The 22,519-nt window shown below is 45.6% G+C and overlaps 1 protein-coding gene across 1 annotated transcript in view; it reads right to left on the bottom strand.

The window, feature by feature from the left end:
- Positions 1-5,686: 5,686 nt before the first annotated feature.
- Positions 5,687-22,519, bottom strand: part of LOC106582226 (E3 ubiquitin-protein ligase SH3RF3) — a 92,622-nt gene continuing 75,789 nt past the window's right edge. The window contains exons 4-9 of the mRNA XM_014165087.2: positions 18,517-18,968; positions 16,713-16,883; positions 16,222-16,442; positions 15,286-15,605; positions 13,762-14,093; positions 5,687-8,656 (exon numbers count right to left, since the gene is read on the bottom strand). Coding sequence (XP_014020562.1) covers positions 8,488-8,656; positions 13,762-14,093; positions 15,286-15,605; positions 16,222-16,442; positions 16,713-16,883; positions 18,517-18,968 — 1,665 coding nt within the window. The 3' untranslated portion in view covers positions 5,687-8,487. The remainder of the gene's footprint in view (positions 8,657-13,761; positions 14,094-15,285; positions 15,606-16,221; positions 16,443-16,712; positions 16,884-18,516; positions 18,969-22,519) is intronic.

Raw genomic sequence — 22,519 nt, 5'->3', positions numbered from 1 at the left:
GCACTATAATATACTGCTCAAAAAAATAAAGGGAACACTTAAACAACACATCCTAGATTTGAATGAAAGAAATAATCTTATTAAATACTTTTTTCTTTACATAGTTGAATGTGCTGACAACAAAATCACACAAAAATAATCAATGGAAATCCAATTTATCAACCCATGGAGGTCTGGATTTGGAGTCACACTCAAAATTAAAGTGGAAAACCACACTACAGGCTGATCCAACTTTGATGTAAAGTCCTTAAAACAAGTCAAAAAGAGGCTCAGTAGTGTGTGTGGCCTCCACGTGCCTGTATGACCTCCCTACAACGCCTGGGCATGCTCCTGATGAGGTGGCAGATGGTCTCCTGAGGGATCTCCTCCCAGACCTGGACTAAAGCATCTGCCAACTCCTGGACAGTCTGTGGTGCAACGTGGCATTGGTGGATGGAGCGAGACATGATGTCCCAGATGTGCTCAATTGGATTCAGGTCTGGGGAATGGGCGGGCCAGTCCATAGCATCAATGCCTTCCTCTTGCACGAACTGCTGACACACTCCAGCCACATGAGGTCTAGCATTGTCTTGCATTAGGAGGAACCCAGGGCCGACCGCACCAGCATATGGTCTCACAAGGGGTCTGAGGATCTCATCTCGGTACCTAATGGCAGTCAGGCTACCTCTGGCAAGCACATGGAGGGCTGTGCGCCCCCCCAAAGAAATGCCACCCCACACCATGACTGACTCACCGCCAAACCGGTCATGCTGGAGGATGTTGCAGGCAGCAGAATGTTCTCCACGGCGTCTCCAGACACTGTCACGTCTGTCACATGCTCAGTGTGAACCTGCTTTCATCTGTGAAGAGCACAGGGCGCCAGTGGCGAATTTGCCAATCTTGGTGTTCTCTGGCAAATGCCAAACATCCTGCACGGTGTTGGGCTGTAAGCACAACCCCCACCTGTGGACGTCGGGCCCTCATACCACCCTCATGGAGTCTGTTTCTGACCGTTTGAACATCATTCGTGTTAGACTACAGGACGTTTCATGATGAAATGAGGTGTAACAGTGGCTCTTTGTGAAACTCCTCTCAATGGAACACTCAGAATAAAAACAAAACAAAACAAGTTATTTTCATCAACTTCTCATCATCTTCTCAAGATTGTTTTTCCTTACAACTATTTTTCAGGTGATGTGTCTGTAGACTATAAAAGGTGTTTTCTGCCGTACTGAGATGATCTATTATCTGCAGTGTTCCCTTCATGAAGCTCTATGCACTTCACCTTCTCCTGTCAGCCGGCTGTGCTGCCGGTAGCGATGTGCAGTTGCAAAATAATCATTCTTTTTGAACGACTCTTTTTACTGACTCGAGTCATAATTAATTTTTCTGAGGGACTTGTTCATTTTAGTCGTTCATTTGACCAGTGTTCATGCCGGTCGTAATGAGTCCTAGAGCAGGATTAATACACGAGCATCCGGCTCAGTGGCTCAAGATACGTGCTCCGAGTCCGACCATCAAATGTCTTTCAGCCTCTGTTCAACGTGCTCGAGAACTAATTGTTTGGAGTGGGGGCTGCAGTTCACAAGCATGTTGGCGGCAGCATCATGCTGTGGGGATGTTTTTCAGTGACAGGGACAGGGAGACTAGTCAGGATCGAGGGAAAGATGAATGGAGCGAAGTACAGAGATCCTTGACGAAAACCTGCTCCACAGTGCTCAGCACATCAGACAAGGGTGAAGGTTCACCTTCCAACAGGACAACGACCCTTGTCGTGGAAATTGCAAGATTATGTTATAATGCTTGTATTGCATTATAATGGTTGTTTTATTCGACAGAATAGAGTGTTCTGTTAACTATTGTGTGTGTGTGTTTTACTGAGGATGGGCCTCTATGAGATAGCACTGACGGAGGAGATTTACGATGTCTTTGGGTAATAAAACCTAAAGAGCATTCCACAGAACATGAGTTAATGGTTCTGTTCTATACCGTACCAGGGAGAGACGGTTCCAGTTTGGAGTAGGAGGACCAGACACTGGTCTTTACAATGAAGTAGATACCTTTCATACAGAGAATGGTCACAAGGTTAAGATTTGTATCTGTTGTTTGTCATGTAGGTTGAGAGGGGTGTATCTTGGCTATAAAAGATCTTTGTACTTTTGTGTTGTCACTTTCAATGGTTCATTAGAAATGGCACATCATTGAAAGTCATTGCTAATGCAAAGCTCTTATTATTAAAGATGTAGTTTAAGTATAACTCTGACTGGTGTGTGAAGTTTGTAACTCTCCTCATTTGGTAATGCAGAAATTATCCACCACACCCTAAGCACACAACCAAGACAACACAGGAGTGTCTTCGGGACAAGTCTCTAAATGTCCTTGAGTTGCCCAGCCAGAGCCTGGACTTCAACCCAATCGAACATCTCTGGAGAGACCTGAAAATAGCTGTGCAGCGATGCTCCCCATCCAATCTGACAGAGTTTGAGAGGATCTGCAGAGAAGAATGGGAGAAACTCCCCAAATACAGGTGTGCCAAGCTTGTATCTTCATACCCAATAAGACCCGAGGCTGTAATTGCTGCCAAAAGTGCTTCAACAAAGTACTGAGTAAAGGGACTGAATACTTATGTAAATATTTCAGTTTTACATTTTTAATACATTTACAAAAATGTATACAAACCTGTTTTTGCTTTGTCATTATGGCATATTGTGTGTAGGTTGATGAGAGGAAAAAATGATTTAATACATTTTAGAATAAGTCTGTAATGTAACAAAATGTGAAAAAAGTCAAGGGGTCTGAATACTTTCCGAATGCACTGTGTATTTACAGTACGTTTTGGACACACCTATTTTATTTTTTACTATTTTCTACATTGTAGAATAATTGTGAAAACATCAAAACTATGAAATAACACATGGATCCATGTACTGTAGTAACCAAAAAATATATTTTATACTTGAGATTCTTCAAAGTAGCCATCCTTTGTCTTGATGACAGCTTTGCACACTCTTGGCATTCTCTCAACCAGCTTCACCTGGAATGCTTTTCCAACAGTCTTGAAGGAGTTCCCACATATGCTGAACAATTGTTGGCTGCTTTTCCTTCACTCTACTTTCCAACTCATCCAGAACCATCTCAATTGGGTTGAAGTCGGGTGATTGTGGAGGCCAGGTCATCTGATAAAGCACCATCACTCTCCTTCTGTGTCAAATAGCCCTTACATAGCCTGGAGGTGTGTTGGGTCATTATCCTGTTGAAAAACAAATTGTATTCCCACTAAGGGCAAACCAGATGGGATGGCATATCGCTGCAGATTGCTGTGATAGCCATGCTGGTTAAGTGTGCCTTGAATTCTAAATCAATAACTGACAGTGTCACCTGCAAAGCACCACCACACCATCACACCTCCTCCTCCATGCTTCATGGTGGGAACCACACATGTGGAGATTCACCTACTCTGCGTCTCACAAAGACATGGAGGTTGGAACCAAAAATCTCAAATTTGGACTCCACCAGATTTCCACCAGTCTAATGTCCATTGCTCGTGTTTCTTGGCCCAATCAAGTCTCTTCTTCTTATTGGCGTCCTTTAGTAGTGGTTTCTTCGGAGCAATTCGACCATGAAGGCCTGATTCACGCAGTCTCCTCTGAACAGTTGATGCTGAGATGTGTCTGTTACTTGAACTCTTTGATGCATTTATTTGGGCTGCAATTTCTGAGGCTGGTAACTCTAATGAACTTATCCTCTGCAGCAGAGGTAACTCTGGGTCTTCCTTTCCTGTGGTGGTCCTCATGAGAGCCAGTTTCATCATAGCACTTGATGGTTTTTGTGACTGCACTTGAAGAAACTTTCAAAGTTCTTAAAAGTTTCCGAATTGACTGACCTTCATGTCTTAAAGTAATGATGGACTGTCGTTTCTCTTTGCTTATTTGAGCTGTTCTTGCCATAATATGGGCTTGGTCTTTTACCAAATAGGGCAATCCTCTGTATACCACCCCTACCTTGTCACAACACAACTGATTGGCTCAAACACATTAAGGAAAGAAATTCTGCAAATGAACTTTTAACAAGGCACACCTGTTAATTGAAATGCATTCCAGGTGACTACCTCATGAAGCTGGTTGAGAGAATGCCAAGAGTGTGCAAAGCTGTCAAGTCAAAGGGTGTTAACACTTTTCTTGATTACTACATGATTCCATATGTGTTATTTCAGTGTTTTGATGTCTTCACTATTATTCTACAATGTAGAAAATAGTAAAAAATAAAGAAAAACCCTTGAATGAGTAGGTGTGTCAAACATTTGACTGGTACTGTATATGATATACAGTATATCAATAAATTGCAGGGGGCAGTTTGGGAAGAAATGTATCCCGTGTGAATAGGGCTGTAGCCTTAATAATAGTTCCTGCAGAATTAAAACATTCTTGCAGTAAAATTATACACTAAACGTAGGCAAAATTTTGACTTTGGAACAGGAGTGGAGAAATGTGATTTATTTATTTGAGAGAATGCAATGCTCAGTTAGATACGATTAGTAGAGGTGCTGTCTTCATCATAAAAGCTGATAGTATTTCAACCACGTTCAATATGCACCGAAGTCGAACTGAAATCAGAAACACACTGGGTCGTTTTCACAGCTTTCTTTTCCCATACAACCGGTCAAATTGATGTCATTTGGACATTTTAGCACAGCTAATCTTTTCTGTTTTTTTTTTGCTTTGTATTTTCTCCCCAGTCCCTAAACGTCTTTGCTACGTGAAAGATGACCGAGAACTTTACCAATGTCAACTAGATATAATTAATTATTCAATCGATCTATGACATTATTCATTTGAGCAAGGGTTTATTTAGTCATCTAGGGCAACATATAATAACAAAAGAGGAGCTACATGTATCTAATTAAAGACAAGTTGACTAACAAATAGCCTATCAAAATGTCGGAAATTATAATCAGAAACATACCTAAATCAGGCAAAATAAATCCTGCAACCTCTGACAAAAAAATCGTTCTGCAGTCTTTGACTGTAGCCTATAGCACATGTTTCTATATTTGCGGGTTAGGGTTGGGTGCGGCCCTCACCTTTCACATTTTCACTTATCAATTCACTTTAGCAATTGCCGGCATGTGCGGGTGAACAAAAAGCTGACCCGCGCACCACTTGTGTTTGTGTGTGTGAGTGTGTGTGTGTGTGGAGACAGTGGATGAAGCATGTGTGTGGGGAGTGTGTAGTGGGATGGGTTGTCCATGTGGAGTTGGAGGAGGGGAATCTGGGGTGGGGTGACTTTCACTGTATCCTGAGGAGAAACACACCAATACAGAATCTGGCATGCTGTAGTGCTGTTGGCATCAGAGTAGTGTTGACTAAAATGGTGATCAGTGACCTTACAGCACAGTGTCTTCCTCACACACACACACACACAGACACACAGACACACACACACACGGGCAGGCGTGAGTCTCTCTACCCTGTGATGACACACAGTGTCACACACACCTCTCCGCCTACATAAAGTGTTTGTTGGCATGCCAGGCCTCAGCTTCAATCTAAATGCAAATGTAAGGTGATTATTCATGACAGCCTCGCTGTCACACACCTCCACTGGGACAAAGAGAGGAAAGAAGAGGAGAGAGAGTGAAGTGATGGAGTGGAGGTGGGAGGCAGTATGGCTATATAAAGGGTTTGTCATCAGGCAAAGGTGACACAGGTTGGTTTAAAACAAAGGCATTTATTGGGAAAATGCACTTGACATGAAAAACCAACCAAACCACAAGGTCATCAATACGAGACAATGTTTAATGATCACATGGTAGAACGCTGGTCTCGAGTGCAGGGCGACTGGCACCCACGAAATATAAATAATCTGCACAATATATATATTTATATATATCTCTTATTTTCTGTTACAGTAATGTAAAACGTCTCTCATAGTTAGACAGCATGAGATTCTATGCGTAACAAACCCCTTGTAAAGTCTGTAAAGTCTTGTCAGTGGTACAGTACTCACACCAGACAGTCCAGACAAACCAGAAACACAGTCCACCTGAACACACTGATTTATGGGAACTGGGGAGCAGGAATAGCAAGATGGACACTGTGTGGTGTCTGGGTCATGTGGAAGTGCTCTATCTCCAACATGGAGGACTTGTGCATTAGCTCCACAGACACACAGTAGACACAGACAAAAAGACTGGCCTTTTGGGTTCAGGGATACAGCTGGCTCATCTGGAGCTAAGGGTTGTGTCTGGCCTGGACCGAAAAGCTTATCCACAGCAACAACATCAACATGTTTAACTGATACACTCTCTCTCTCTGAGGAAGAGCGGAAAGACTGGGACCTATCCACTCCTTTCACATCAATGACTGTGTGTGGTTGTGTGTGTCGTGGCTGATGGAAAGGTTCTAATCTCATCTGAATCTCTGGGTGTTCTCATCTGTCTGTCACCCAACTCAAGGATTACCCAGACTCCCCTGCATCTGCTACTCCAATCAGAGCCAGATGGTCTCTATCACACACACACACACACACACACACACACACACACACACACACACACACACACACACACACACACACACACACACACACACACACACACACACACACACACACACACACACACACACACACATATGCTTTAGGCTGAGACAGTGTGCTGTATGGATGTAGCCTGATCCCATCTGTATGTGTTGTAACCGACTTGTTCTGGCCTTCCCAACTCTGTGTGCTTCACTCTGTCTTCCTAACCTGTAGACTTCTTTACTCTTCTAAACCAGTTGATCCTACTTCTGTTGGGGTACAGTTGTTGTGTGCTTAGTAAATGAGAGAGGAACTGTGTACTTAGCCAATTAGAGAGGACCACCATTGTGTGCTTAACCAATGAAAGAGGAGTACTGTTGTGTGCTTAGCCAATGAAAGAGGAGGTTTGAAGTAGCTTGCCAGAAGTGGGGTATGTTAAAATGAAGACCATTTAGGACTGTTGATGTGCTTTCTTTCCCATGACTGGTATTACCAACTACTGGTCTCTCTTACTCGCACACATGCACGCACACACACGCATGCATACAGACACGCATACACACACACACCGACCAGAAAGAACAGGTATCAGGTTAGCTAGGGTCTTTAGGTGCTTCTGTAACCAGTACGGCCTGTCTCTAACCATACCACACATTCATACGGACACTGATGTTTAAAACAAATACACACTGAAGCAATAGAAAAATACAGTGTGCCGCTCATTGTGCCTTCAATAGTTGCTGGCGCCTCCTGATGATGTCAACATCACTAGTCATTGATGAGGTTGATAAAGGACCTCTGCCATAGCTGTCCTGTGTTGATAAAGGCCCCCGCTCCTATGAGGCTGGTTGGAGCTGGGGTAGCCGTGTGTGCAGAGATGGGCAGTATTTTGTAAATTGTATTACACTGGGCTGGACTACACTCCAATGTACAGTATTTTGTAATAAGATACTTTCGAGAGCTGTAATTTGTATTTCAAAATACAAAATACTTTTCTATACTATTTGTTTATAGCGGTTCACCATCCCCCTTTCACCCTGCATTGGTATCAAAAGTCTGATGGCACTATGGTGTGATAAGAGCGTCTGCTAAATGAACTAAATATAAACGTGTATGTAATAATGGAGTATTATTCTAATGAGCTCTGCCCTGAAACAAGGTTTAGTCTAGAAAGGATACAGCTTTTGTCAAAATATACTTTTCATAGCAGGTTTAATAGAATTAACGTAGCAGGTTAAGAAAATTAGGTTAAGATATATCCCATCTAGACATGACCCTGAAACAAGGCCAATAATAATACCTAGTGTGCTTTGCAGTTCGTTTTGGTGTGTTCATTTTCACATATATACAGCATTTTGGTCATTTAGCAGACACTTATCCAGAGTGACTTACTGTCAGTACATTCAACTAAGGTAGATAATCAACATCAGTCATAGCAAATTAAAAGTTTATGTAACCGTCACTGAGTTTGCAAATGTATTTATGTATTTAAATTACAAAATACATGTATTTTAATTAAATACAAAATACATGTATTTTAATGATATGCATTTGGGGCGGCAGGTAGCCTCGAGGTTAGAGCATTAGGCCAGTGATCAAAAGGTTGCTGGTTTGAATACCGGAGGCGACAAGGTGAAAAAAAATCAGTTGCTGTGCCCTTCAACAAGTCACTTAACCCTAATTGCTCCAGGGGCGCTATACAATGGCGACCCTGGCCGTGACCCCACTCCCTACGGGTGTCTCGGGGGAGTTGGGATATGCCCCCAAAAAACATTTCCATTACACACTTGTGTGTAATAGGACACATATAGGTGCCCCCCAAATTATTATAAAATACAAGTATTTTGTAGTTCATTTTGATACATTAATCTTTTGTAATTGTATTTTGTAATTTTTGCCCATCCCTGCGTGTGTGTGTGTGTGTGTGTGTGTGTGTGTGTGTGTGTGTGTGTGTGTGTGTGTGTGTGTGTGTGTGTGTAGCGGTCCTGTTCAGAAGATCTCTACGAAGCTGCCAGGGAAGAGGCCAGTACGTCCAGTCCTCTGCAGAGTGCCTTTGTACCAGCCATCTTCTCTCTTCTTATGAACAAACACCACGTCTCCCTGTCTCAGCTCGATCTCCGCCTCGCTCTGAGGGGGGTAGGGCACCACCACACGATACCTAGGGAGGGAGGGTTACGGATAATGACCCACTGTGCACAGACGTCAGTTCAACCTCAACCAATTTGGTTGAGTTGTCAACTAATATGAATTCAATGAAAAATCAACAAAACATTTCACCATGACATTGGATTTAGGTTAAAGGTTGGCAGAGATGGGCAGTATTTCTGTTACATGTTTTTGAAATATGTATTTCAATTACTTCTGAGTATTTAGTCATTTGTATTACGCTGGGGTAAACTACACTGTATTATGCTGGGGTGAACTACACTTTTGTAACAAGATCTTTCAAAAAGATGTCATTTGTATTTACAAAATACTTTAAAAAATACTTTCACCCTATATTGGTATCAGAAGTCTGATGGCACCATGGTGTGATTAGAGCATCTGCTAAATTAACTAAACTCGGCAAAAAAGAAACGTCCTCTCACTGTCAACTGCATTTATTTTCAGCAAACTTAACATGTGTAAATATTTGTATGAACATAACAAGATTCAACAACTGAGACATAAACTGAACAAGTTCCACAGACATGTGACTAACAGAAATTGAATAATGTGTCCCTGAACAAAGGGGGGGTCAAAATCAAAAATAACAGTCAGTATCTGGTGTGGCCACCAGCTGCATTAAGTACTGCAGTGCATCTCCTCCTCATGGACTGCACCAGATTTGCCAGTTCTTGCTGTGAAATGTTACTCCACTCTTCCACCAAGGCATCTGCAAGTTCCCGGACATTTCTGGGGGGAATGGCCCTAGCCCTCACCCTCCGATCCAACAGGTCCCAGATGTGCACAATGGGATTGAGATCCTGGCTCTTTGCTGGCCGTGGCAGAACACTGACATTCCTGTCTTGCAGGAAATCATGCACAGAACGAGCAGTATGGCTGGTGGCATTGTCATGCTGGAGGGTCATGTCAGGGTGAGCCTGCAGGAAGGGTACCACATGAGGGAGAAGGATGTCTTCCCTGTAACACACAGCGTTGAGATTGCCTGCAATGACAACAAGCTCAGTCCGATGATGCTGTGACACACCGCCCCAGACCATGACGCATCCTCCACCTCCAAATCGATCCCGCTCCAGAGTACAGGCTTCGGTGTAACGCTCATTCCTTCGAGGATAAACGCAAATCCGACCATCACCCCTGGTGAGACAAAACCGCGACTCGTCAGTGAAGAGCACTTTTTGCCAGCCCTGTCTGGTCCAGCAACGGTGGGTTTGTGCCCATAGGTGACGTTGTTGCTGGTGATGTCTGGTGAGGACCTGCCTTACAACAGGCCTACAAGCCCTCAGTCCAGCCTCTCTCAGCCTATTGCGGACAGTCTGAGCACTGATGGAGGGATTGTGCGTTCCTGGTGTAACTCGGCAGTTGCTGTTGCCATCCTGTACCTGTCCCGCAGGTGTGATGTTCGGATGTACCGATCCTGTGCAGGTGTTGTTACACGTGGTTTGCCACTGCGAGGACGATCAGCTGTCCGTCCTGTCTCCCTGTAGCTCTATCTTAGGCGTCTCACAGTACAGACAATGCAATTTAATGCCCTGGCCACATCTGCAGTCCTCATGCCTCCTTGCAGCATGCCTAAGGCACGTTCACGTAGATGAGCAGAGACCCTGGGCATCTTTCTTTTGGGGAAGTTATTTGGATTTTTACAAATTATCTTTGAAAGACAGGGTCCTGAAAAAGGGACATGTCTTTTTTTGCTGAGTTTACATATAAATGTGTATGTAAAAATTAACAATTGCAAAGGATGCTGAGTATTACTCTAATGAGCTCCGCCCACGAAAGAAGGCCAATGACAATACCCAGTGCGCTTGCAGTTGTTCATGTTCACATATACTGTACATTTACATTTTGGCCATTTAGCAGGATGCTCTTATCCAGAGTGGCAATTCAACTAAGGTAGATAAACAACGACATATCACAGTCATAGCAAGTAAAACGATTCTGTAACCATTGCTGTGAATGTTGTTGCTGTTCGGCCGGCTACTTGAAAATGTATTTTAAAATACAAAATACATGTATTATAATTAAATACTATACTATGCAAAAGTATATAATATTTTATTTGGATACAGTGATCTTTAGGGTATTTTGTAGTTGTATTTAGAAATTGTAATTTATGCCCATCCTTGAAAGTTGGGTGGAAAAAATAGAAAATTGATGACTTTTTGAAAATCCAATCAGTTTTCCACATTGATTCAATGTCATCACGTAAACATTTTTAGTTGAAATGACGTGGAAACAAAGTTGATTCAACCAGTTTTTGACCAGTGGGGATGCATTGTAACTCATATGCGAACACATGCACACACACACACACACACACACACGGGGAAGTGATATACAGTGCCTTGCGAAAGTATTCGGCCCCCTTGAACTTTTCGACCTTTTGCCACATTTCAGGCTTCAAACATAAAGATATAAAACTGTAATTTTTTTGTGAAGAATCAACAACAAGTGGGACAAAATCATGAAGCGGAACGAAATTTATTGGATATTTCAAACTTTTTTAACAAATAAAAAACTGAAAAATTGGGCGTGCAAAATTATTCAGCCCCCTTAAGTTAATACTTTGTGCGCCACCTTTTGCTGCGATTACAGCTGTAAGTCGCTTGGGGTATGTCTCTATCAGTTTTGCACATCGAGAGACTGACATTTCTTCCCATTCCTCCTTGCAAAACAGCTCGAGCTCAGTGAGGTTGGATGGAGAGCGTTTGTGAACAGCAGTTTTCAGTTCTTTCCACAGATTCTCGATTGGATTCAGGTCTGGACTTTGACTCGGCCATTCTAACACCTGGATATGTTTATTTGTGAACCATTCCATTGTAGATTTTGCTTTATGTTTTGGATCATTGTCTTGTTGGAAGACAAATCTCCGTCCCAGTCTCAGGTCTTTTGCAGACTCCATCAGGTTTTCTTCCAGAATGGTCCTGTATTTGGCTCCATCCATCTTCCCATCAATTTTAACCATCTTCCCTGCCCCTGCTGAAGAAAAGCAGGCCCAAACCATGATGCTGCCACCACCATGTTTGACAGTGGGGATGGTGTGTTCAGGGTGATGAGCTGTGTTGCTTTTACGCCAAACATAACGTTTTGCATTGTTGCCGAAAAGTTCGATTTTGGTTTCTTCTGACCAGAGCACCTTCTTCCACATGTTTGGTGTGTCTCCCAGGTGGCTAGTGGCAAACTTTAAATGACACTTTTTATGGATATCTTTAAGAAATGGCTTTCTTCTTGCCACTCTTCCATAAAGGCCAGATTTGTGCAGTATACGACTGATTGTTGTCCTATGGACAGAGTCTCCCACCTCAGCTGTAGATCTCTGCAGTTCATCCAGAGTGATCATGGGCCTCTTGGCTGCATCTCTGATCAGTCTTCTCCTTGTATGAGCTGAAAGTTTAGAGGGACGGCCGGGTCTTCGTAGATTTGCAGTGGTCTGATACTCCTTCCATTTCAATATTATCGCTTGCACAGTGCTCCTTGGGATGTTTAAAGCTTGGGAAATCTTTTTGTATCCAAATCCGGCTTTAAACTTCTCCACAACAGTATCTCGGACCTGCCTGGTATGTTCCTTGTTCTTCATGATGCTCTCTGCGCTTTAAACGGACCTCTGAGACTATCACAGAGCAGGTGCATTTATACGGAGACTTGATTACACACAGGTGGATTCTATTTATCATCATTAGTCATTTAGGTCAACATTGGATCATTCAGAGATCCTCACTGAACTTCTGGAGAGAGTTTGCTGCACTGAAAGTAAAGGGGCTGAATAATTTTGCACGGCCAATTTTTCAGTTTTTTATTTGTTAAAAAAGTTTTAAATATCCAATAAATTTCGTTCCACTTCATAATTGTGTCCCACTTGTTGTTGATTCTTCACAAAAAATTACAGTTTTATATCTTTATGTTTGAAGCCTGAAATGTGGCAAAAGGTCGAAAAGTTCAAGGGGGCCGAATACTTTCGCAAGGCACTGTATGCTGCTACTCAGGTCATCATCATTCAGCAGTCTTGTATATAAATGCTTCACACAGATTTATACGTGCTTGAAACATGAGGTCGAAGCAGTGTGTGTTTTAATGTTTGTTTGTGTGTGTGTGTGTGTGTGTGTGTGTGTGTGTGTGTGTGTGTGTGTGTGTGTGTGTGTGTGTGTGTGTGTGTGTGTGTGTGTGTGTGTGTGTGTGTGTGCGTGCGTGCGTGCGTGCATCTGTGTGACGCGGTTGCTCTCAGAGAAAAAAGAGGGCACTATTAGCTCTGACACACACCGATGGGGATAGGAGAAGAATGATGATCAGTTATTCCTGGTGCTGCAGTGGCGTAGAGTCGTAGCATACAGCTACGGTGGATGTTTGAGGGTGTGTGTATGAGTGTGTAACCATAGCCGCGGGAAGTAGGTTGCTGCATTTTCTCCGCTGACGGGGGGACGGGGGCGGTGCAGAATGAAACCGTTTTTTCACTACAGACGGCTATATCGGTCCGTTAATACTGGACTAGTAAAGGCCCAGTGCACTGCTTTTGTGAAAAAGCATATTTATTTATATATATTTTTATTCTGATTTGTCAGGGAGTGGTGCAGCACCCTCAGCACCCCTACTTCCCGCGGCTATGTGAGTAGTTACAGTGTGTGTTTACCTCTCTGGACAGGGTGTGTGTTTACCTCTCTGGACAGGGTGTGTGTTTACCTCTCTGGACAGGGTGTGTGTTTACCTCTCTCTGGACAGGGTGTGTGTTTACCTCTCTCTGGACAGGGTGTGTGTTTACCTCTCTCTGGACAGGGTGTGTGTTTACCTCTCTCTGGACAGGGTGTGTTTACCCCTCTCTGGACAGGGTGTGTGTTTACCTCTCTCTGGACAGGGTGTGTTTACCTCTCTCTGGACAGGGTGTGTGTTTACCTCTCTCTGGACAGGGTGTGTGTTTACCTCTCTCTGGACAGGGTGTGTGTTTACCTCTCTCTGGACAGGGTGTGTGTTTACCTCTCTCTGGACAGGGTGTGTGTTTACCTCTCTCTGGACAGGGTGTGTGTTTACCTCTCTCTGGACAGGGTGTGTGTTTACCTCTCTCTGGACAGGGTGTGTGTTTACCTCTCTCTGGACAGGGTGTGTGTTTACCTCTCTCTGGACAGTGGTTTGGGTTCAGGCCGGAGAGCTAGCAGTGCGTTCCCGGGGCGGGTCATCGGTGGCGACCGGGGGAAGTTGAGATCGAGGGATCCTGACTTTCTGTTCAGCAGCTCTAACCCCATTGCCCCCGCCATCTCACTCTCGATTGGACAAGACCCGGCACGCCCCTGGGCATCCATTGGACAGGAGCCAGAGCGGGTGTGATGTGGGAGGACGGCACCTGACAGGGGGAGGGTTGGGGGGGAGGACGGGGGAGAATGAGATGCCTTTTTCTTGGCCGCGGCTCCAGAGAGAAGCTTTAGCAGACCTCCTTTCTTCTCCTTCTGTGGACACAGATAACAAGACAGAGAAGAGAATGGGGATGAAAACATTTGCAGTCTCTTCTATAGATTTACAGTTTTATATTTCTGGCAGTATCCCTCCTGGTCTCAGAGACAGTTAACCAGCAGTATCGTCCTGATGTAACAATGACACCTCCAGTTGGCCAGTACAGTATCTTTTTGAGATCTGAGTGTAGTTCTCTAACCATCCACTAGAGGGCAGCACATATACAGCAGATAGTTTAGTCTCGATGTGTCAGGGGGAACTTTAGTCTCAGTGTGTGTGTGTGTGTGTGTGTGTGTGTGTGTGTGTGTGTGTGTGTGTGTGTGTGTGTGTGTGTGTGCATCTTTGGGGTTGAGATGTGAGTCAGAGCCAATTATCAGCGCATAATCAGCATGGAAGCATCTGTCTGACAGCACAGCAGGCCTCATAACACACACACACACACACACACACACACACACACACACACACACACACACACACACACACACACACACACACACACACACACACACACACACACACACACACCACAAACCTGTAACTTAATCAGACAGCAAACTCCAACTCATAATAAGCCAATGCATGTGGGGAATTAATGGTTAGGAAAGCTAGGAGGTTAAATGCTATGAGACTAAATACTATAGTTAATCCATCACAGCTCATAGTCAATGACTGTTTATCATGGTCCTTCCCTAGTCTATTTGTCCTATTGTCACCAACTGTCTCATCTAGTGTCTGTGAAGCCAGTCAACACCAGAGCAGATAGGCTCCTCTCTCTCAGACAACTCTACCATCCATCACTGTCACCATGGACCCAGCTTTAATACACCCATCAAGACGAAGAACAACACGCAGAGACAGCCCTGTCACACTGATAGTCTGTCTGTCTGGCGTTGGAGGATTCTGCACCATGTCCAGGTGCAAGCCACTTCCCCTCAACACCACTTCCCCTAGCTATGCTTTTAATATTCCCTGACTATATCCTCCTGACTATGGCATCATGTTGAGGGATTTTAAGGCAGTGTGATGTGGGAACCAGACTCTGCTGTGAGTTTAGATAAAGGGAGGTAGTGGTGAGGTGAGAGAGAGAGAGAGAGAGAGAGAGAGAGATGGTAAGAGAGAGAGCAAGGAGAGAGAGAAGAGATGAGAAGCAACACCCTAGGAGAAGGAACACCCTAGGAGACTCACCTTCTCTGGTTTTGGGGCGTTGCTGTGGGAGGGGCCAGGCGAGGATGGTTGGAAGGGATTGGTTGATTCTCCGTTGAGTAGGGCAGCACTGGCGTTGGGAGGGGTGAGGCAGGAGAGAGGGGAGGAAAGTGGGATGAGGGGCGAAGAGAGGCCGGAGAGAGGGCGCGAAGCAGGGGAGGAGAGGGGGGAAGGGCCGGGGGACACCATGGACATTGGGCGAGCAGATTGGCCAGCGGAGCGCGACGGGGAGGATTTCTGAGGTCGGAGAGGAGAGACAGTGGGTGTGGGATGCTCTGGGCTGCTGGAGGGCGGGCTGTGGACTGAACACACACATTACACACTGTTACATACTATATTACACAGCACACTGTAGTCATCTTACTGTTACAAGACACCATCTGCTTCCTGTTTGTGCTGTCATCATATTATATATAAATATATATTTTATTGTCACACCAGATAGGTGCAGTGAAATGTGTTATTTTGCAGGGTTAGCCATAGTAGTACGGCGCCCCTGGAGAAAATTAGGGTTAAGTGCCTTCCGATTTTTCACCTTGTCAGCTCAGGTATTCAAACCAGCGACCTTTGGGTTACTGCCCCAACGGCCTAATCGCTAGGCTACCTGCCGCCCCAATACGACATCTGACTGCCAATAGAGAGGAATACATGACACATGTGACCAAACTACCATAGTCTACCTATGGTCATACTTTATTTTGTAATGGATAACAGGTGTGTGTGTGTGTGTGTGTGTGTGTGTGTGTGTGTGTGTAAGACAGAGACAAAGAGAGAGGCTCCCAGGAGAAACTTTAAATACCATCACAGAGAGAGGGAAGGAAGGAGGGAGGCAAGGAGGGAGAGAGAGGCCAGATATAAGAGCTGGATCAAATGTAGGAAATGACAGATCTAGAACCTGAATAATCTCTGTGTACTCACCCAGTTGCATGGCAGAGCGGGTCTGGTTAACTGTTTGTTGTCCAAAGCGAAGGCAGTTCTTCAGCTGAGCAGCGGCAGACTGGGGGGAAGAGGGAGGAGGGGAGGGACGAGAGGAGGGGCCGGCGGAGGAGGGGGAGGCTGCCTTACTCCCCTGTCCCACCCCTCCAACGTCCTGCCCCGAGAGACAGGAGCTCTGAGAACCACCCACCGCAAACGGAGCTCTGCAGAGAGAGTGAGAAAGAGAGAGAGCACGAGTGGGAGAAGGGTTTGGGAGAGGGGGAGAGCAAGTAAGAGAGGAGAGATTCAATGCTTCCAGTCCTGTTAGACTAGTGACCAAGATACTATTGATATCCCCTATTACACTACCATCAACATGCTGCTTATCGTCCGCCTGTCACGCAAACAGAGTTATGTGTTTGAAAGGGTGTGTGTGAGAGGGAGAAAGAGAGTATTTGCGTGAGAAAATGTGTGTGAGTGTGTGTGTGTCTCACCTGGACACGGGTGTGACGTAGTTTCCAGGGAAGACTCCTGAAGCAGCGGTACGTAGAGAGGTTCCTTTAAACCACCCGTCCTGACACTTCTCTGTGACGCGGTACATCTCTCCTTTCCTCAGCTCCAACTCATCTGCCTTCTGGGACTTATACGCATACAGGGCCAGGTAGCTGGGATACACAGAGACGTCATTTAGGATCATATGACTGAACAAATGACTGGTATTATTTTAATATGGACAAACAACTATGTAATAAAATACAACCACATAAAAGGTGAGATTCTGTGCATGTCTCATGTGCATTATTTGATCTCATATCCAGTTTGCTGGAATAAAGAACAATATTTTGGGGAGATTCACTGTCCAAATACTGTTGGAGGGTACGACTGAATATATGTTTGATATCTGAATGTACATGTCTGAATTTATGTCTGAATATACACTATATGACCAAAAGTATGTGAACACCTGCTCGTCGAACATCTCATTCCAAAATCATGGCCATTAATATCGAGTTGGTCCCCCCTTTGCTGCTATAACAGCCTCCAATCTTCTGGGAAGGGTTTCCACTAGATGTTGGAACATTGCTGCAGGGACTTGCTTCCATTCAGCCACAATAGCATTAGTGAGGTTAGGCACTGATTTTGGGCAATTGGGCCTGGCTCACAGTCGGTGTTCCAATTCATCCCAAAGGTGTTCAATGGGGTTGAGGTCAGGGCTCTGTGCAGGCCAGTCAAGATCTTCCACACCGATCTTGACAAACCACTTCTGTATGGACCTCACTTTGTGCATGGGGCATTGTCATGCTGAAACAGGAAAGGGCTTTGCCCAAACTGTTGCCACAAAGTTGGAAGCACAGAATCATCTAGAATGTCATTGTATGCTGTAGCGTTAAGTTTTCCCTTCACTGGAACTAAGGGTCCTAGCCCGAACCATGAAAAACAGCCCCAGACCATTATTCCTCCTCCACCACACTTTACAGTTGGCATTATGCACTTGGGCAGGTAGCGTTCTCCTGGCAACCGCCAAACCCAGATTCGTCCGTCGGACTGCCAGATGGTGACGTGTGATTCATCACTTCAGAGAACGTGTTTTCACTGCTCCAGAGTCCAATGGTGGCAGGCTTTACACTGACGCTTGGCATTGCGCATGGTGATCTTAGGCTTGTGTGCAGCTGCTCAACCATGGAAACACATTTCATGGTTGGTTGAGAGAATGCCAAGAGTGTGCAAAGCTGTCAACAATGCAAAGGGTGGCTACTTTGAAGAATCTCAAAAATAAAATATATTTTGATTTGTTTTACACTTTTTTGGTTATTACATGATTCCATATGTGTTATTTCATAGTTTTGATGTCTTCACTATTATTTTACGATGTAGAAAATAGTAAAAATAAAGAAAAATCCTTGAATGAGTAGGTGTGTCCAAACTTTTGACTGGTAGTGTATGTCTGAAGAATAGTAGGAGGGGAGAGTAAGCAGGTCTCCATGCACTGCCTCTGGGTTACTATGGTAACTAGGGGATGTTTTCCCATAGCAACAGGGCAGGTTGCCGGTCAGAGATGGAAGTGTCCGACCTCATTAGCGGGACAACCCGCTCTGGATAGTGTGTGTTTGTGTGCGTGCACGCACGTCCAGGAAGATATGGTAGTAGATGCAACAGAATCTTTATATTCCACTCAGCTTCTGTTTCACCTCATAGACAGGACAGCAGCTCAGAGAAAACAGACAGCCTTGCTAGTCAACTCATTTACCTATAGATTTACCAGTTAGTGAACCATGCCTGTGTGATGAGTAAACTTACATGTTGAGTGGTAGTTGGACCTTGGCTTGAGCCAGCAGTTCTGAGGTGACTGAAGCCATTCTGGGAGGAACCAGAACTCCTACTGAGGAGGGGGCGGGACCGGGGGGAGAGTCCTGTATCCGTGCAGCAGCCCTGGGGTCAGAGGAGCTGATGAGGACAGGGTGGGAGATCTCCATGCTGTGTCTGTTGTTGAGCTGGGCTGTCCGCTGTGTCACACTCAGAGCTGTAAACGAGTGGCGCTTCTTAGCGTTTTTCTTCCCCTCTCCTCCTCTTCTCTCCTCCTCTTGCCTCTGGAGGGCACCATCGCCGCTTCCTGCAGAGGATGGGTCAGGGGAGGGGCCAGGGGAGCAGGGACCCAATGGGAGGCCGGGAGACGGGTCAAAGCTGGGGCCAGGGACGGGATTGGATGTCGGCTTGTCAATCTCCATCAACTGTTTGGCTGTTTCATTTAGCTAAAGTGGGGAGGAGATGAGAGGAAAGGAGACGAGAGGATAAGAGAGGAAAAGAGACGAAAGGAGACGAGAGGAGAGGGAAGGATGAGATCCAGATCCATGAATTGAATTGCTTTAGACTGCTTTACTACACACTGCTGGCTCTCAGAGCACGCCTTCTCCTGTTGGCAGAACTTCAAACCAGACAAAAAAGATCACACACACCCCACACTCTGGGGAGAATCTATGTACTTAGTGAAAGAGGAGGAGAGAACAACGTTTGTAATGCAGCTCATATCTGACAGGATGAGAGTAAATCTTGTAGTCTGTTCTTGCTAGTCAGATAACCCCCACACACTGAATCTACCCAGCAACAACACTACTCACGCTCCCTCACAGACGGATGCTCAGTCTCACAGTCACAGTCACAACACAGAGAGAGCAGATCCTCTCAGTCCACACACACATTGTCACCATGTTGAACTCAGGGGACGCTTTCTGCTGCATTACATCAATATCACCTCCGCTCAACACACTCCTTTGTTGGAGAGGATTCCTTGGAGAGAATAGTGCGCGTGTGCGTTCATACATGCACGTGTGAGTATAGACTGTATGGGGCAGGACAGAGTGGATCTGTCAAAGTGTGTGAGTATAGACTGTATGGGGCAGGACAGAGTGGATCTGTCTCAGTGTGTGAGTAAAGACTGTAGAGGGCAGGACAGAGTGGATCTGTCTCAGTGTGTGAGTATAGACTGTATGGGGCAGGACAGAGTGGATCTGTCTCAGTGTGTGAGTATAGACTGTATGGGGCAGGACAGAGTGGATCTGTCTCAGTGTGTCAGTATAGACTGTAGGGGGCAGGACAGAGTGGATCTGTCTCAGTGTGTGAGTAGAGACTGTATGGGGCAGGACAGAGTGGATCTGTCTCAGTGTGTGAGTATAGACTGTAGAGGGCAGGACAGAGTGGATCTGTCTCAGTGTGTGAGTATAGACTGTATGGGGCAGGACAGAGTGGATCTGTCTCAGTGTGTGAGTATAGACTGTAGAGGGCAGGACAGAGTGGATCTGTCTCAGTGTGTGAGTATAGACTGTATGGGGCAGGACAGAGTGGATCTGTCTCAGTGTGTGAGTATAGACTGTAGAGGGCAGGACAGAGTGGATCTGTCTCAGTGTGTGAGTATAGACTGTAGAGGGCAGGACAGAGTGGATCTGTCTCAGTGTGTGAGTATAGACTGTATGGGGCAGGACAGAGTGGATCAGTCTCAGTGTGTAAGTATAGACTGTATGGGGCAGGACAGAGTGGATCTGTCTCAGTGTGTGTATAGACTGTAGAGGGCAGGACAGAGTGGATCTGTCTCAGTGTGTGAGTATAGACTGTATGGGGCAGGACAGAGTGGATCTGTCTCAGTGTGTGAGTATAGACTGTAGAGGGCAGGACAGAGTGGATCTGTCTCAGTGTGTGAGTATAGACTGTATGGGGCAGGACAGAGTGGATCAGTCTCAGTGTGTGAGTAAAGACTGTAGAGGGCAGGACAGAGTGGATCTGTCTCAGTGTGTGAGTATAGACTGTATGGGGCAGGACAGAGTGGATCTGTCTCAGTGTGTGAGTATAGACTGTATGGGGCAGGACAGAGTGGATCTGTCTCAGTGTGTCAGTATAGACTGTAGGGGGCAGGACAGAGTGGATCTGTCTCAGTGTGTGAGTAGAGACTGTATGGGGCAGGACAGAGTGGATCTGTCTCAGTGTGTGAGTATAGACTGTAGAGGGCAGGACAGAGTGGATCTGTCTCAGTGTGTGAGTATAGACTGTATGGGGCAGGACAGAGTGGATCTGTCTCAGTGTGTGAGTATAGACTGTAGAGGGCAGGACAGAGTGGATCTGTCTCAGTGTGTGAGTATAGACTGTATGGGGCAGGACAGAGTGGATCTGTCTCAGTGTGTGAGTATAGACTGTAGAGGGCAGGACAGAGTGGATCTGTCTCAGTGTGTGAGTATAGACTGTAGAGGGCAGGACAGAGTGGATCTGTCTCAGTGTGTGAGTATAGACTGTATGGGGCAGGACAGAGTGGATCAGTCTCAGTGTGTAAGTATAGACTGTATGGGGCAGGACAGAGTGGATCTGTCTCAGTGTGTGTATAGACTGTAGAGGGCAGGACAGAGTGGATCTGTCTCAGTGTGTGAGTATAGACTGTATGGGGCAGGACAGAGTGGATCTGTCTCAGTGTGTGAGTATAGACTGTAGAGGGCAGGACAGAGTGGATCTGTCTCAGTGTGTGAGTATAGACTGTATGGGGCAGGACAGAGTGGATCAGTCTCAGTGTGTAAGTATAGACTGTAGAAGGCAGGACAGAGTGGAACTGTCTCAGTGTGTGAGTATAGACTGTAGAGGGCAGGACAGAGTGGATCTGTCTCAGTGTGTGAGTATAGACTGAAGAAGGCAGGACAGAGTGGATCTGTCTCAGTGTGTGAGTATAGACTGTATGGGGCAGGACAGAGTGGATCTGTCTCAGTGTGTGAGTATAGACTGTATGGAGCAGTACAGAGTGGATCTGTCTCAGTGCATGAGTATAGACTGTATGGGGCAGGACAGAGTGGATCAGTCTCAGTGTGTAAGTATAGACTGTATGGGGCAGGACAGAGTGGATCTGTCTCAGTGTGTGTATAGACTGTAGAGGGCAGGACAGAGTGGATCTGTCTCAGTGTGTGAGTATAGACTGTATGGGGCAGGACAGAGTGGATCTGTCTCAGTGTGTGAGTATAGACTGTAGAAGGCAGGACAGAGTGGATCTGTCTAGTGTGTGAGTATAGACTGTAGAGGGCAGGACAGAGTGGATCTGTCTCAGTGTGTGAGTATAGACTGTATGGGGCAGGACAGAGTGGATCTGTCTCAGTGTGTGAGTATAGACTGTAGGGGGGCAGGACAGAGTGGATCTGTCTCAGTGTGTGAGTATAGACTGTATGGGGCAGGACAGAGTGGATCTGTCTCAGTGTGTGAGTATAGACTGTAGAGGGCAGGACAGAGTGGATCTGTCTCAGTGTGTGAGTATAGACTGTATGGGGCAGGACAGAGTGGATCTGTCTCAGTGTGTGAGTATAGACTGTAGAGGGCAGGACAGAGTGGATCTGTCTCAGTGTGTGAGTATAGACTGTAGAGGGCAGGACAGAGTGGATCTGTCTCAGTGTGTGAGTATAGACTGTATGGGGCAGGACAGAGTGGATCTGTCTCAGTGTGTGAGTATAGACTGTAGAGGGCAGGACAGAGTGGATCTGTCTCAGTGTGTGAGTATAGACTGTATGGGGCAGGACAGAGTGGATCAGTCTCAGTGTGTAAGTATAGAGTGTATGGGGCAGGACAGAGTGGATCTGTCTCAGTGTGTGTATAGACTGTAGAGGGCAGGACAGAGTGGATCTGTCTCAGTGTGTGAGTATAGACTGTATGGGGCAGGACAGAGTGGATCTGTCTCAGTGTGTGAGTATAGACTGTAGAGGGCAGGACAGAGTGGATCTGTCTCAGTGTGTGAGTATAGACTGTATGGGGCAGGACAGAGTGGATCAGTCTCAGTGTGTAAGTA

The sequence above is a fragment of the Salmo salar genome, chromosome ssa21 (genome assembly GCF_905237065.1).
Source record: "Salmo salar chromosome ssa21, Ssal_v3.1, whole genome shotgun sequence".
Taxonomy (NCBI): Eukaryota; Metazoa; Chordata; class Actinopteri; order Salmoniformes; family Salmonidae; genus Salmo; species Salmo salar.
Note: the sequence above shows the minus strand (reverse complement) of the source record. Positions and strands in the feature narration are given on the sequence as shown.